Source organism: Pezoporus wallicus, unplaced genomic scaffold (assembly GCF_028554395.1).
Source record: "Pezoporus wallicus isolate ANWC-B61680 ecotype Strahan unplaced genomic scaffold, APGP_CSIRO_Pwel_v1 contig_8827, whole genome shotgun sequence".
Taxonomy (NCBI): Eukaryota; Metazoa; Chordata; class Aves; order Psittaciformes; family Psittacidae; genus Pezoporus; species Pezoporus wallicus.
Window position 1 is genome coordinate 27,944 of NW_026639709.1, and position 15,874 is coordinate 43,817.

Here is a 15,874-nt window from a genome sequence, read left to right on the forward strand (position 1 = left end):
CAATACCCCCACCAGCTCAATTTTGCCAGCTTTTCAGAACCAGGCTGTCTGGAGGATGCACCTCTCATGTTGTTTTCCTTCTTTAAGTCAGGTTGCAATTATACTACACTTCCATGTTCCATCCCTGTCCTGCTGGATGTTCTTCAGTCAACTCAGACTGAATGGTCAGTCATGACTGAAGGCCTTGATCTCATGTGCATTTACTCTATGCTCACATCCCAAAGGGAAAGCCATGAAGGCAGGCTTCTCTCAGCTCTGTATGGATGACAGCAGCAGCTTTCTACCTTGTCTACTAGACCCCAGTCTTTACATAGCAGTCCTGATATCTCATGGACAGGTTTATTTTCCTTCTTTCAGTTAATTAACATCTAGAAACCAAAAATCAGAGTGGCTCAGGTCTTCCTGTGGCCATGGAAATCAGCGTGTACCTTCCTACCTACGCTTTGTGGTGGGACACCTGAACATGGAGCTGCCAGCTTAAAGCCTGGCAGGAGGGAGCTCTGGTCACAGGCTCTGCAGCATTCCTACAGCCCTGGGGTCCCAGCCTCTTCTTGCAGAGGTTGTTGCCTGTCCCTCAGCTCCCTCCCGTCATAGCTCCTGGGGCTGAAACACAGTTCTTGTCCTGTTTTATCAAAATGAACTGGGTAACAGAAGCAAAAATCCACCCCTGTCCACCTTTGTGCCCACTGGATTTAGGTGCTTCCCCCGAGAGTAAAGGCAGGATTGTGTAGTTATTCTCCTTACCGCTTCCATGTTGTTACTGGAGTCGTAGGAGCTGGGAGACCCACTCCAGGAAGAGGAGTACCAGTGCTGCAACCCCAGGTCAGGGCTATTTCTTCCACCAGGCTCTTGAGAAAGACAACTTCTGATGCTTGTACCAGGGTCTTCAGTAGCTGCACTGCTCCAGGCAGTGCTTTTTGCTACACCTCTGAGGACAGTCCTCTGCTGCCTTTGAGCTGGAAGAGCAGAAGCACTCAGGCTTTTACTAACATCCCCCTTTATTTATTAACAAAGTGATGTTCTTCACCCCTCTGAGAGCTTCAGTCTGTTAGTTTTAGCATTAAATTTTAACCTGGATATCTTTCTGCTGTTTCCTGTGCTTCTCAGGCTGCATAAGCCTTGCCTGTCTCAAGTAGGTGAGCAAGCACGCGGAAGAAGCTGTTTTACAAACCATCCTTCAAGTGTTTTGTGTCCATGGAAGATCAGTCTAAAAGCAGGCTCTGAGTGCAATGACTCCCGTGTAAAGCAGGGTGAGACCCCATCAGAACCATGCCAGGAGAAGCAGTGGCTGTTGTATGAGTGGTCTGTGATCCTGTGGGCTCAACTCCTGCTTTTACTCACAGCTATGATGCTGCAGAGACATTCGGGAGCAGGCCTGTCTTTTCAGGGTCATCCTTTGGTAAGGCAATTCATGGTCCTCCCACAGGCAGCCAGTGCTGTTTAATGCTGTTTGAAGTCCAGACAAGCACTTGGGAGTGGTAAACGTGATCATTCCCATTCATCATCCTTTTCTTATGGCTGTATAGTCCAGCAATACTCTACAGTATTACTCATGGCAGTAAGGCATAGACATCACAGTGCAGAATACGCAGTAATTCCTCTTCATGTACCCCTTTTTGCTGCAGTCGGTCACCTGCAGCCCCCTTTAAGCCCCATGGGCACTCAGTGCTCTCAGCATGGGCACTTGGTGCTCTCAGCAAGTCTTACTCATTAGCTGGGGCCTGCTACATAGGATATTCCCATCCAGAATTCGTAAGGACACTCACAGGTATTTCACAGAAAGCCACTGAAAGCTCTGAACCACTCAGAAGGGCGTTGAACCCTGAGCAACAGCCCAGACTGCAGAGTGGTGCCTTTGTAAAGAGGTGACCTCTGCTCCTTAACCACATCCCTCCTAATGCCCATACACAGACTGACACACAGAGAATTACTAAAACCAGTCAAATCTGAGCAAGCTGCTCTAGTGGAAGGTGTCCCTGCCCATGGCAGGGGTTGGAACTGGGTGAGCTTTAAGGTCCCTTCAGGCCAAACCATTCTATGGTTCTATGAAATCTGTAATGTAAGCTGCAAGGTGAGAGCTACAGCATCTTGAGAAATGAGAAACACTCTCCCACCTTACAGTGCAGATCACCAGGAGGTACATGGAGACAAGTTCACATTATCATGCTGATGTTGTTTTCCCCTGCATGAAGGTTGAATTTGTCTTAGGAAATGCTTATTAAAAAGTAATTAGGCAGGAAGGAATTAGCTCCATTAGTTATAACAAGTTGCCCCTAAAATACCAAAGTTCCTTGTTTACAAAACTGTGGAAGATGAAGAAATGCACTTTTGCCCTATGTCCCCACCTGTAATATTCCAGCCCCTCCTTCCCCTATTTTCCTACCCATTATTTTTCCATTAGGATGTGCTCTGGCACTTTCTGTACCACCACCTCCAGCAGCTGATTCTGAATCCCCGTTATTTGGGTTTGCCTTTCAGGGCACCATTGGGCACTGGCACCGTAATGCTATATTCCATGTCTGGAGCAGTCTTGGAAAATGTGGCTATGGAAACCATGTCTTCTCCAGTGTCCACTTGAGACCTCTGCCTGCAGATGAGCAGCTTCTTCAGAGCCCGTTGGAAGTCCCTGTTCAGGAAAGCATAAAGCATCGGGTTGATAGTGGAGTTGCAATACCCCAACCAAGTGATGATCTTGAATGCCTCAACCAAGACCGTGCTGGTGGAGTCGGTGCCTCTTGCTGCGAGCCAGACGTTGAGGACGAAGTAGGGCAGCCAGCAGAGCACAAAGACTGAAATGATGATGCTGATGGTGCGTGTGGCCTTGTTCTCCAGCTGCAGGTGGTTCTGCCGCTTGCTGTTGGGGTGGTAGTGGATCTCCAGGGTCTGAGACATGATCCGAGTGGCTTTGAGCCGCGAAGCGCGGTAGATGAAGAAGTACATGCTGCACATGACCATGAAGGGAACGAAAAACGCCAGAGCAGAAGCCACGATGGCAAAAATCCAGTTGGTGACAAAGATGCATTCTCTGCCTGCATCAAAGTCCACCCCGGGGATCTCGTTCCAGCCTTGCATGACAGGAAGGAAGGAAATGAGAGAGGAGTATACCCAGACCGTGCAGGTCATTGCGATGCATCTGTGCAAGGAAATAGGGAGGGGAGAGAGGGTATGAGCAATTTTGAGTTGAAAACACACAGTACGAGTCAATCCCCATGGTAACCCATGTGGGATATCACTGCTCTGCAGTACCACAGGGCCTGGAGAAGGGAAAAAGATGGGGTACAACAGGTCCAGACATGAATATCTGTAACAGTGGGGTAACTTTGTCTGTGCTTTACAGAACTGGGGTCAGCCTAAGGGATGGCTGAAAAAAATGAGGAGAAACGGTTTCACAGAGGATTTCTGGTTATATTTAAAACAACTGCATGTAGATTTTCCTGTTTGGTTTCAGCTTGGGTTTCTAGCCATTATCATCTGAGCAGCAATAGGGTGGAGCTGATGGGCACGTGATCCTCAGGACCACTGCAGCGCTTGCTCTGCACCACAGCATGATGTGCAGCTCCCTCCTCATCTTAGGGACCTATGCTCCCAAATAGCACGCAGCAAGAGTTACAGTGGGAAAAACTTCCCCAAAAGAGCCTGAACCCACCTGATAAAGCACTCCAGATCCAGTGTCCTCCCTTAGACAACTTTTCCCCTCTTGAGTCCTCATTTCAATGTTTCACATAAAACCTTGACAGGAGCTTATAAAAACTCATCCTATTTTCTCTGCATTTCCCCCTATGAATCAGAGTGGTTTGTGTTGAAAGGGACCTTAAAGCTCATCCAGTTCCAACCCCCTGCCACAGGCAGGGACACCTTCCACTAGAGCAGCTTGCTCCAAGCCCCATCCAACCTGGCCTTGAACACTGCCAGGGATGGGGAAGCGTCGTCATGTTTCAGGATTTACTTTGCACACTATGATTCCTGCAGTCTCTTTACTCCAGCTCCCTCTCGTTTGCATGATGTTAGGTTTTCTCACCTTGTTTCCAAGTTCTCTGTCTCACCCTTTCTCTGGTTAAACCTCAAAATCCTGCCTGAGATATATGACTATCACTTCAGAAAGCATCATGAGTTGAAGAGGTGGAAGACTACTGCTACATGCATTCTTCTGGGTGTCATTTCACCTAGTCCCATTAAATGCCTGCAAGTTGTAGGTACAAGTCAGGCCACATCACTTGTTTCTACCCCATTTTGCAACCCATCCTTGGCTCAAAAAAGTCCATTCCCATGAGCACCACCAAAGCAGCTCGGCTGCATTCCCCTTTTCTCCTGCACCCCGTGAAGATCTTCTGCAAAGCTTTAAATAGTGTAAAGATCCTTTTGCTACATCACTCTGCTTTTGGGCAGCAACTGTTAATAGTTCATTTGGTCTTGAGTCAATATGGGCCAATATAGATCAAGATAGGGAGGGACCCAAAGTGATGAGCAGCACCACTCACCTGCCACGGGACATCCTTCTTGAATAGTGGTAGGGGGTCACGACGGAGCAGTACCTGTCCAGGCTGATGAAGCACAAGGTGACGATGGATGCGGTGCAGAACATGACATCGAAGGAGATCCAGACTTTGCAGAAGAGCTTCCCAAACAGCCACATCCCCGTCACCTCGTAAATGATGCTGCGAGAGAAAACAGGTGGGAATCACAGCTGGAAGGACTCAGTGCATGCATGTCTTCAAGGCTAGGGGTGGTAACACCATGATTTAACACAGAGGTACTAAAGGTGGGTTTGCAGCTCAGAGAGCAGGGATTCACCCTCAAAGCGCAACACATGGCACCTTGGTGAGGCATGGCTAAAGAAGACCAAACCCATGCTTCTTGCCTGCACCCTATTGCAAGTAGATGCCTTTAGGGAGGTGTTTTGCCCCCCCAGACCTCCCCAAATTTATATCTGCACAGCTTTGTCTATCACAGCTTTTCCTGTGTAGAGCAGGCTTTTATGATTTCCACCCAGGTCCTGGGCCATGGAAGATGCTCTCTCCTCCAAGAAACTCAGTTTTCATCTGGTCTCATGCTTCAAAGCTAACTCCTGGTTAAAACATTAAATCCTAGGAGGAAGCCCATAGAGCCTGCATGTTACGTAGCTCCCAAATGCCTCAGCGAGGTGAGCACCCCACCACAAAGCAGACATTACACCAAAATCATTTCTAACAAAGTCAAGAAGGGTCTTTAAGAAGTGAGCAGTGAAGGAAGGAGTGTATGGCAGCTGTAGGAAGGCTGGTGCACGTTTCTGTAGCATTCAATTAGATGCCATTCTCTTCCTCCTTCTTTCCCCTGCTTTCTGCGGCTCCTGGGGTGCTGCTGAAACAAGCGTTGCGTGTGAATTCGATGTGAAAGGCTGAGTGATGACTTGGTCCTGCAAAGCTTTAATTATCCTGGAACTTCACAGCTTGCTGGGTAAATACAGAGGAGGTGGTGCTGCTGTGCTGCAGTGCATGCAGGTGGGCTCTGCCAGGGCACAAGGAGTCAGCTTGAGGGCAGAGGAGTTAGAAACCAGTGTCTGCTCTGCATCTGATTAGCAGTGATTCATTTCAGTGACTTGTGAAGGTCGTTCTAGAGCACAACACTGGGTACAGTGGTGATGAAGGGCCCCAGGAGCTTCTTGTTATATAGGATGCTGCACAACAATCCAGGCAACACCAACCTATAGCAGAACCTGTCCCTGCGTAGATGCTGGTGTGTCTTTGTGTTCCCACTGTGAACTGCTGGGATTGCAGTGCAGCATTCCCACCTTCCCAGGTACCCATGGCACCACTCTGGGGACTGATCTGTGGACACAAGCATGTGGATTTCCTCAGCTGAAAAGTCCCCCATCGTGGAGCTGGGAGCATCTTCTCCCCGCTGGGCACAGAAGGGGCCATGAGTCTGAAGTCACTGAGACTCAGTTACTGCGTGAAGCAGTTGTCTTCCTTCTCTTCAACTCCTGATGTTTTCTGGAGGGATAGCCATGTATCTCAGGCAGGATTTTGAGGTTTAACCAGAGAAAGGGTGAGATAGAGGGTTTGGAAACGAAGGGAGAAAACCTGACATAATGCAAACAAGAGAGAGCTGGGTACACTGGAGCATACCCAGCCTCCACATGGGCAGCATGGAGGGTCCCACTGCACGCATGTAGAAAGGTTTCATGGCTCTTTTTACAGATGAGTCCCATAGAAGTCAAAGCATGGGGCCAATAATGGACTTGGGTGCCTTGTTCCCACTCCTCAGAAGCCCTCTTATCCCCAGAGGTGCTGCAAAGCCTGTGGTGTGAGCACCATGGCCTTCCAGAAGTAGACCACGCTGCTGTCATGAGCATCCCTGCACATGGATTCCTATCTCCCATCAGCACGTATCTGGTGGGATGCACTTGACCTGGCAGATGTTCTTACAGCTCAGGGTACCTGTGGATGTGGTTCCAGGATGTGGTACCTGTTCTCTCTTCTCTGATGTAAAAGGTCTCTGTAGCTTGGACACGGTGCTGGTGAAAAAGGAGTAATAAAAGCCCAAAGAAGCACACAGCATGAGCAAAGTCACTGCTGTGGTTCACTTTTGCTTGCAAAAGAAAAGAGTAGCTGGAAATATTCAGCCTGGAAATAGCTGGGCTGGCTGGAGTACCCAGACAAGAGCCAAGCACAGCTGAACTGCTCCTGCACACGAGCCAAACCAGAACAAAACAGAAGTCTTATTCTTATGAAATTAAGGCACCAAGGGACAGCCTGGTTTTCCTTTTCTGTCACGTTTTCCTGGGTCAAACTGGCTCCTATGATCATTTCTTTTCCTTCTGTTTGGCATGCACTAACACGCATCAGAACCCATGCATCAGTCCCATTTGTTATCCCCCTGCAGACTGTGGTTCTTCTAGGCTGTTTGATTGGCAAGGTCAGCAGCCGTCCCCACAAACCCCACTGTACATTGTCTGAACCTGAAGGAACAATCAGAATTCCATGTTTCACCAAGAATATGAAGAACAACACCTCTGCAACAGCCTTTCGTGGTCAGTAACATCAAATCATCCCTTTTCTAACGCTAGCAAGGAACAGTTTTACTTCTCCCTTCCGCTACCAGAAAATAAAAGATAAAGAAGTGTAAAATGGAAAGCAGAGAATTGAACTGCACTGATTTCAATAGTCATTCTTGAATAAGAAAAATGAGGGGAAAACACATGCTGTGATCTGCTGCTCTGCCTTTGAAACTCTAGAAGGAACAACACATTGTGCTTAATGCTGACACACCAGTCACAGTCCTCATCTCCCATTCCCCAAACACTCAGAGCACGCAAAATCCTCTAGCAACCCTGTTGACCCCACGTGCAGTGCAGAGCTAGTCCTGGAAGACAGGACTTCTTGCACTGGAGCCACCTCAAAGGCTGGATGCAGCCAGCATCCCTATGTAGCCAACAGAAGGAACACCTTTGGGAAGTCTCTCCATAAGTAGACCCACTATAAAGCATAGAGAAACTGAGGCATAGAAGCACATATAGACCCCAACCACCATTCAGCTCTTTGGAAAGCACAGCCCTAAGCACAGCCCACGAACTTCTATCCAGCTCTACCCAAGGAGCAGCTACTAAGCGAGGGGAAATGCCATTGCACACACACAGACTCCACCACCTGATCTTACCTCGCAAGCACTTCTTACCTGAAGGGCATGACCAGACAAGCTACAAGGAAGTCTGCCATGGCCAAGGACATGATAAACATATAGGTGACGGTGCGCAGCCTCTTTTCCACCACTGGGCAGATGAACACTATTGTGTTTCCCAGGAGCGTGATCAAGTCAATGAGGGTTAATACCAGGCCGATGACCACCTCCTGCAGGCCGATCCCTGCCAAGTTGCCACCTCCTTCCACAAAGGATGAGTCAGCAGAGGAGGAATTAGGGAGCCAAGTTTCATTTCTGTTCATCAGCATCTTCCCACTGTTAGAATCTGAAAGAGAGGCAAGAGGAAAAAGCAATAAATAATGACTTTAACGCATGTGCTTTGTAGGTCTAAGAAAGGAAGTACAGAAATAATGCTGATGCTTCATTTCCTTCAAGACAAATCCACACACCCATGGTTATGTCTGTGCCATCACTGTCCCATGGTGATCAGTCCAGTACAAGTGTCCGAAATCCTGAAGGTGAGGATAAACGTGCAGCGCTGGCTGAGGTCCTTCATGGCAATTAAAAGCCTGCCTGGGAATCGAAACGCATCATCAGTGAAGTGGGGTACAAAAAGAAACATCCTGAGAGCAGAAAGAGGACAGGTAAGCAACTGGAATCCAAAATGAAAGCAGCTCTGCTAAATCCCAACAGGCCATGTCCACAAAGTAGGGGGTTGGAACAAGATGATCTTTAAAGTCCTGCCCAACCCAAACCATCCTATGGTTATACGTTCTCAGCATCATCTTGGTCACGCACAGACCAAGTGGGGCTGCTTGCCCAGGCTGGATGATTTCAGAACCCCATTGTTCAGCACATGCTCTGCCCTGCATGGTCCTGGTACTTCTTTAGGCTCTGAAGTTCAGAGGTTCTTACTGCCATAGTGGGCAGCTCCATCCTGCAGTCTCAATGGCCATACACAGAGAGCTTAACACAAGTAAGCAAGTAATTGAGTCTCAGTGCCTTCAGACTCGTGTCTCCTTCTGTGCCCAGATGGAAGAAGGGGCTCCCAACTTCACAATAGGGAACGTTCAGTTGAGGAAATCCATGTGCTTGTGTCCACAGCTCAATTCCCAGACTTTAAGTGCATGGTGTCACAGGTACCTGGGAAGGTGGGAATGCTGCCCTGCAATCCCAGCAGTTCACAGTTCACTGGTGTGGCTGATGGGAACACAAAGACAAAACTTTGGGGGAAAAGGATATTATAGAAATAGTTCCGGATATCAAATTGTTATATCTGAATGTTGCCACATCTCCTGTGATCGGGCTCTGCTTCCACAGTGCCCTCAGCTCAGTCCCCATCTCCGGGGCATCACTACTGAGTGCAGCACAAGAATGGGTCAGGATCAACACCCATGTAATCCAACATGCCTTATCTCACAGCTGCCAACCTGTGCCTCAGCAGGGTTATGAGAACAAGGCAGCATGCAGTAAGTTTTCCCCAATGTCGTTTTTCCTTCCAGCAGCCTATGGTCCTGAATTACCTCTAAAGATGCTTTTGAGGACTTCTAGATCATGAAGCTGTCCTGCTTCCCCTTTGGCCCATATCAACTTTTAGCATCCATGACCTCCTATCCAACAACTCCCACACCTCAGCTATGTGCTGTGCAGAGGAACACCTCTTTTTGCCTGTTTTGAGCCTGTCACCCACTGGTTTCATTTGATGCCCTCCAATCCTTGTATTGGATGAGGCATCCTGCATCCTCATGTTTAGTGTGAGCCATCCCTGCCCATGGCAGGGGGGTTGGAACTGGATGATCTTAAGGTCCTTTCCAACCCAAACCATTCAATAGTTCTATGATCAACCTCCATCCACTCTCCCAGTGTCACTGGTGGGCTCTTTAATCTCCATCCCATCCCCCCTCATCATCTCTTGGTCATGTTGAGGACCCTTTGCCAACTTGCTTATTCCTCATACAGAAGCAATAGAGGACTCCTGGTCACCCCTCCTGCTCCTCTGAGAGGAGCTGCAAACCATTTCCAAGAGGTGAATGCGCTGTGGATGTATATAAGGGCATAATGATGTTCTCTATTTTGTCCTGCTTGCCTTCCATAACGATCCCTAACATGGTTTGCTGCTTTTGATTGGCACTTAGCACCGAGCTGACCTTTCCACAGGACTGCCTATTGCATTCCAAAGATCTCTTTCTTGAGCAGTAACAGCTCAGAGCTCGATGCCTTAGAAAGAATAGATGCAATGAGGAAATTGGGTTTTCTCCATCTTCCCCAAACTCCATCACAGCTGCATTTCTTCTTCCATTTTAATGCTCAATGAACATCATTAAAGCTTTTCTGCAAGCCCTTAAGTCAGGCCTTGCCCTTCATGCCCCCCTTAACCTTTGTTTCACCTGCAAACATCCCCACTTCACTATTCACTATTTCCACAGTTAGAGATTGATTGAACCCCACACATCCCAGCCCCTATCCCTCTAAAGGGCCCTGTGACCTCTCTATCCCACACGGTAACTGGCCATCCACTCCCCCCCTGCACCTCACCTTTTCAACCCGTATTTATTCAGACAAGGGACTTCCTTCTTAACTGAGGACCACTGGGTTTCCTTAACAGCCCCCAACAGGAGGGACCATAATGAAGCTCTTCTAGAAGCCCAAGCAGACCACACCAGCTCAGTGCTCCCCATCCACGTGCTCAGAGACCTCCTCCAAGCATTCCTCTTTGATGATGAGGCCCGTTGTAAAAGCAATAGGGACCTTTCCCATCCCTGCCAGTGTTCAGGGACAGGTTGGATGCAGTCTTGGGTGATGTGGTCTAGTGTGAGGTGTGCTCCATAGCAGGGGGTTGGAACTGGATGATCCTAAAGTGCTTTCCAACCCTAAGTATTCCATGATTCCATGAGACTGAGTCTATGTAATTGTGTATTACATGCACCCACTCATCCTTCAGAGTTCTCAGCTCCGTCCACTGACTTCTATTGACTTGCTGGATTTGGTAATTTCCTTCAAATTAAAAAAAAAACAGTAAATATTTTAAAAATTAAAAATAGAAAATAAATACAAAAGAAAATTTTAAAAGATGAAAGTTTAAAAGATTAAATTTTAAAATTAAAAAGACATGGAGAAGTAAAACTTTGAAAATAATAAAAGAAATTAAAAAATAAAAAATTTAAATTTCAAACTTAAAAAGTGAAAACAAAAAATAAAAGAACATTTTACAAAATCAGAATTTTTAAAATAAAATTTATGGAACTTAAAATTTAAAAGTGAAAATTAAAAAATTACAAGTAAAGGTAAAATAAATGTTTAAAATATTAAAAATGAAAATTTCAAAATAAAAATTCAACTCAGAAATAAACAAACAAAGGTGCCTAGGAAAAGAGCAGGGAAGCTGCACTCCTGTGCCCTCCTGTGCCCTTCCTCACTGGAGCTGGGACTTGCTGACCAAAGCTTTCCTGCTCCCCCAGCACTGAGAGCAAGCAGGTCTGTTGCCATCAAGCCCTGTGGCAGGCCCCTGGGCAGACGCTGCTGAAAGCCCATGGGGTTTCATGTAGTCAGTGTCAAATGTTAAGGTTTAAACAAGTCTTTTGGCTCAAAACCATCAATTTCAAGTCAAGCTTTTAAAAAAATCAGGTCTTCAGGTTTCCAAACATTAATGGCAAATTTTTGGTCTATGGCCTTGAATGATGCCAGCTGAGAACGCTGGATTTGTTCTGTGGGTTTCCAGAGGGAACACTGAATCACAGAATCATGGGATGGTTTGGGTTGGAAAGGACCTTAAGATCATCCAGTTCCAACCCCCCTGCCATGGGCAGGGACACCTCACACTAAAGCATCTCACCCAAGGCTCTTGAACACCACCAGGGATGGAGCATTCACAGCTTCCTTGGGCAACCCATTCCAGTGCCTCACCACCCTCACAGTAAAGAACTTCTTCCTTATATCCAATCTAAACTTCCCCTGTTTAAGTTTGAACCCGTTACCCCTTGTTCTGTCACTACAGTCCCTAATGAAGAGTCCCTCCCCAGCATCCTTATAGGCCCCCTTCAGATAGATACTGGAAGGCTGCTCTGAGGTCTAAACCAAGAAGGTTCAGCAGTCACATCCTCCTCCTCCTGCAAACACTGTGCTCACACTGTTAAGCATGCATCAGTGTTAGTACACCTCTAATTAAAGCAGATGATTACTTCCACGGCGCTGCTCTGGTGCTGGTCTGTGAACACATGCTGCCCTCCAACTTGAGGTGGAATTAGGACACAGCTATTGGTGTTTATCTTTGCAAGCTCTCTATGCTACTGAAATACCACCTTATCCATCAGCCTGGCGTAAAAGGTCTTTGCAAGTCAAGAACCAACAGCAGGTTGCTCAACATGGGATACACATAGGAGCAGGGCACAACAATACATAAATATAGGAGAAAAACCTGCCCACACTCACAATACGTTACAGAAACACTCTCTTGGCCATACTACTGCATGGATAACCAAAAAAACAGGCTTAGGGTTTGGAAATGAGACTCTCCTCATCTGACAGTCATGATTTTCCCAACAATAAATAGAAGGGATGCTTGAAACTCCAGGTTTGAAGCCCCATCCCTGGCAGTGTTCAAGGCCAGGTTGGAGGGGACTTGGGACCTGCTCTAGTGGAAAGTGTCCCTCCCCATGGCAGGGGTTGCAACTGGATGAGCTTTAAGATCCCTTCCAACCCAAACCATTCCATGATTGAGGGCACAGACAACAGGGTCCTGCTGCTCCTGGCTCCTTTTCAGGGATCCCCAGGCAGAGAGTCCCTGGAAGCTCATCCATAGTCCCTTACAGAGCCAAAAACCCAAACCTGATGTCTCCTATCCTTTTTGCCTCCATCTGGGAAGCCAGGAACTCATATCTCTTGCCAAGATGTGCTACACCTGAACTGCCTGGAGAATTGTCAGTACAGGAGAGAGGGGGATGATACAATCCTATGGAAATCTCTGGGACAAAGCAGGATGAGCCATCCTTCCCAACTTCAGTACTGGAGCTCTTCATTTCTCCTGTGAGCTGCAGCAGCTCACATGGTTGTGCTGCTGATGGAGCACAGTGCCTCCCTCCAACATCAGTCTTTCAGCCTTTTCTATAAGAAGCCCCCTTAAATCAACGGGATAAATGCCCAGTTGTGCCATGATATGGGATCATCCCAGATTTCCTGTGGATCTCAGATGCCTCAGGGTTTGCATTGTTATTAGGACATTACAGTTTTTCTTCCCTGCTCTCAGTCTGCCTGAGCAGAACTCCATCATTTCATCAGTTTTCCTTTAATATACAGAAAGTTTGACCTAATATATTCAGAAGATAAATCCAGAGTAAAAGGTGCATTTCATCACTATATGGTATCTTTTGCTGGCAGGGGAGGGGAAAAGGAAGCTCTGCAATCTCAAGGCTGAGTGCACTCTAAATCATAGGGGTACAATGGAAACTGGAAATACATTTGCTGCCAGACTCCACTGCTCTGCTAAACCAAGTACGACTCAGTGCACAGCGGCATACAGCCGTACCTGCCCCAGGACTTCAGGACACGCTTCCCTCCTCCCCTTTGCCACCAGCGAGGCTGCAGTGGCTCAGTAATGTGTTAGACACACTCGGAGAGGATGGTGCGAGGTGATGGAGGAAGAGGAACATCCCTGGGGATGCAAAACATGCATTCAGAGAGGGAGCGCAGTGATTTCCCTTTGCTCTCTCATCCTCTATCCAACTTTCCCGTTTGAAGGGCAGAGTTTCTCAGGGCATGAATGTTTTCTTTCTCCCGCACAAATCAAAGCAGAACAATTCCTACCACCTCTCCTGCAGCCCCGGGACTGGAAACACAGCCAAACACACGATCCTTACCTTCAAAACTGGCTGTGGAACGCTGGCAGCAGGCTTGAAGCAGCAGCACCCTGAGCCCGGTGCTTTTCCCAGCAGCAGGGTCCGAGGGATTCAAAGCAGATCACAGAGCTCCCAGATCCCATCCCATGGAGCTGCTCCAGCCTGGATCCACAGGATGATGGCAGGGCATCGCATCTTCACCCACACGACAGCGCAGCAGTTCGCCGGTGGAGCGGTGCCCCAGCAGCAGCGCCCGCTCTCCCGCAGCTACAGCGAGCCTGTCGCAGCCACTCCTCCGGGGAGGGACTGAAGCGCAATCACAGCGCTAAAACTCAAGGCAAAGTTAAACCCGTGCTGCGTATGCCGGGGTGCCCATGGGCGCTGGGGGAGCGACTGAGGCGGGGTGAGGAGCCCCAGTTCCTAGGTGGCCAAAAACCACGACCCCTGGGTTGCCAAAACACCAACCCTGGGTTGTAAAACCACCAACCCCTGGCGTGCAAACACCCAGCCCCGGGGTGTCAAATCCTACATCCCGAGGCCCAAAAAACCCCAAACCTTGGGGGGCAAATCCAGCAGATCCTGTGGGATAAACCCCAAACCCCCGGGGGGCAAAACCCTAAGGATGCTGGAGAGCATCTCCCCTGCATCACTCCGGGCAGGGGGTGTCGGTCCAGGGAAAGGGGTCTGTCGGAGGCAGGGAAGGAATGGAGGGAGCCCTGACCTGGGAAGGAGGAGATGCAGTGTTTGGGGAAGGGGCGTTCTTCGGACGTGGGGATACAGGACCTGCCTAGGGTGAGCCCACTGATGAAGGGGTCCTACCGGGAGCGGTGAGGGATAGAGAAGGGGATGCTGGGGGAGACCGGGGAAGGAGATGATGGGGAGAAGGATGCCAGGGAAGGGGATGCGAGGGAAGGGGATAACGGGAACGTGGGTACCGGGAAGGGGGGTACCGGCGGCAGCGGCACTTACCGGCAGCAGGAGCCGGCAGCAAGAGGAGCCTCTTCTCTTCCCCGCCCCGCCCAGCCGGTCCGGCTCCATCCCCGGCTCCATCCGCTATTCCCCGTGGAAACGCTGGTTTTAGTGCGTTCAAACCAGCCCTTCCCAGCACACAGCGGCTGTACGGGGTCGGATCGGCTCCCTGCTGCTGGAGCCAACCGGCGCTGTGTCCGTGAGGTAAACCAAGCCGCTAAACAAGCCCTGGCTCTAAGAGGAACCTGCTGATGGTAGCTCTGGGGCAGGGTTACCCGCGCATCCCCTGGGGGAGGCTGAGCAGGACATGGGCTCGGTATAAGAGGTGAGGTTCTTAGGTTTTATACCTAAGAAAAGGTATAAAATCTGGCTGTGGTGCTTGGGCGGGTGTCATCCGTAGCTCCTGTTCCAAAACAGCCCCAAATCTCACCTGAATGCATCGGGCCCATGTGCTGGGCTGCACCCCCAGAGCATCAGCAGCAGCTCAGGGAGGGGATCCTGCCTCTCTGCTGTGCTCTGGGGAGACCCCCCCTGCAGCCCTGATCCAGCTCTGGTGCAGCAGCACAAGAGGGATGTGGAGCTGTTGGAGCGAGGCCAGAGGAGGCCATGGAGATGCTGCGAGGGCTGGAGCAGCTCTGCTCTGGAGCCAGGCTGGGAGAGCTGGGCTGGGTCAGCCTGGAGAAGAGAAGGCTCCTGAAGGGGAGACCTTAGAGCACGGGGGCTGTATCTCAACACTTAAAAGGGCTTATAAGATGAGGAAAGACTTTTTAGTAGGGCCTGTTGTGATAGGACAAGGGTAATGATTTAAACCTAAAAGAAGGTCAATTTAGACTAGATATAAGGAAGAAATTCTTTATTATGAGAATGGTGAAACAATGGAACAAGTTGCGCAGAGGAGCTGTGGCTGCCCCATCCCTGGCAGTGTTCAAGGCCAGGTTGGACAGGGCTTGGATTAACCTGCTCTAGTGGAAGGCATCCCTGCTCATTGCAGCGGTGTTGGAGTAGATGAGCTTTATCCTTTAGATATATCCCAACACATGGTTGGTTTCTGGGTTGAAGTGAACGCTACCAGGTCATGTTGAGCTTCTCATCAGCCAACACCCCCATGTTCTTCTTGAGGCTGCTCTAAATCCCATCATCCCCCAGACTGTATTGATACAGCCCCAACCCAGGCACAGGACTTTGCACTTCTTCCTGAGCCCTCCTTTTTCTCCTCCTCTCTTTCTTCCTTAATTTATAATGCAAGAAAATAGTTCAAATAACCCAGAAGAAGTCACCTCTGTCCCTAGATTAGAGTTAATTGATCATGGCCATGGGTTGGAGGTGGCTGATGGGGACAGCTGCCACCATGTGCGGCACTGGAGGGTCTCTCTGCCCTCTCTTTTGCACAGGGCATTGCTCTGCCTTGCTCAGGCATCACGACCGTCCTCTCACTGTGGTTTGCTTTATCTTCATGT

At 49.0% G+C, this 15,874-nt stretch overlaps 1 protein-coding gene across 1 annotated transcript; it reads right to left on the minus strand.

The window, feature by feature from the left end:
- Positions 1-1,681: 1,681 nt before the first annotated feature.
- LOC130602563 (probable G-protein coupled receptor No9) lies at positions 1,682-7,931 on the minus strand. The gene is made up of 3 exons (XM_057415515.1): positions 7,654-7,931; positions 4,479-4,655; positions 1,682-3,133 (listed from the first exon to the last, which is right to left on the minus strand). Exons 1-3 carry the CDS (start codon positions 7,923-7,925, stop codon positions 2,458-2,460), a joined length of 1,125 nt encoding a protein of 374 aa, XP_057271498.1. The 5' UTR covers positions 7,926-7,931; the 3' UTR covers positions 1,682-2,457.
- Positions 7,932-15,874: the final 7,943 nt, after the last annotated feature.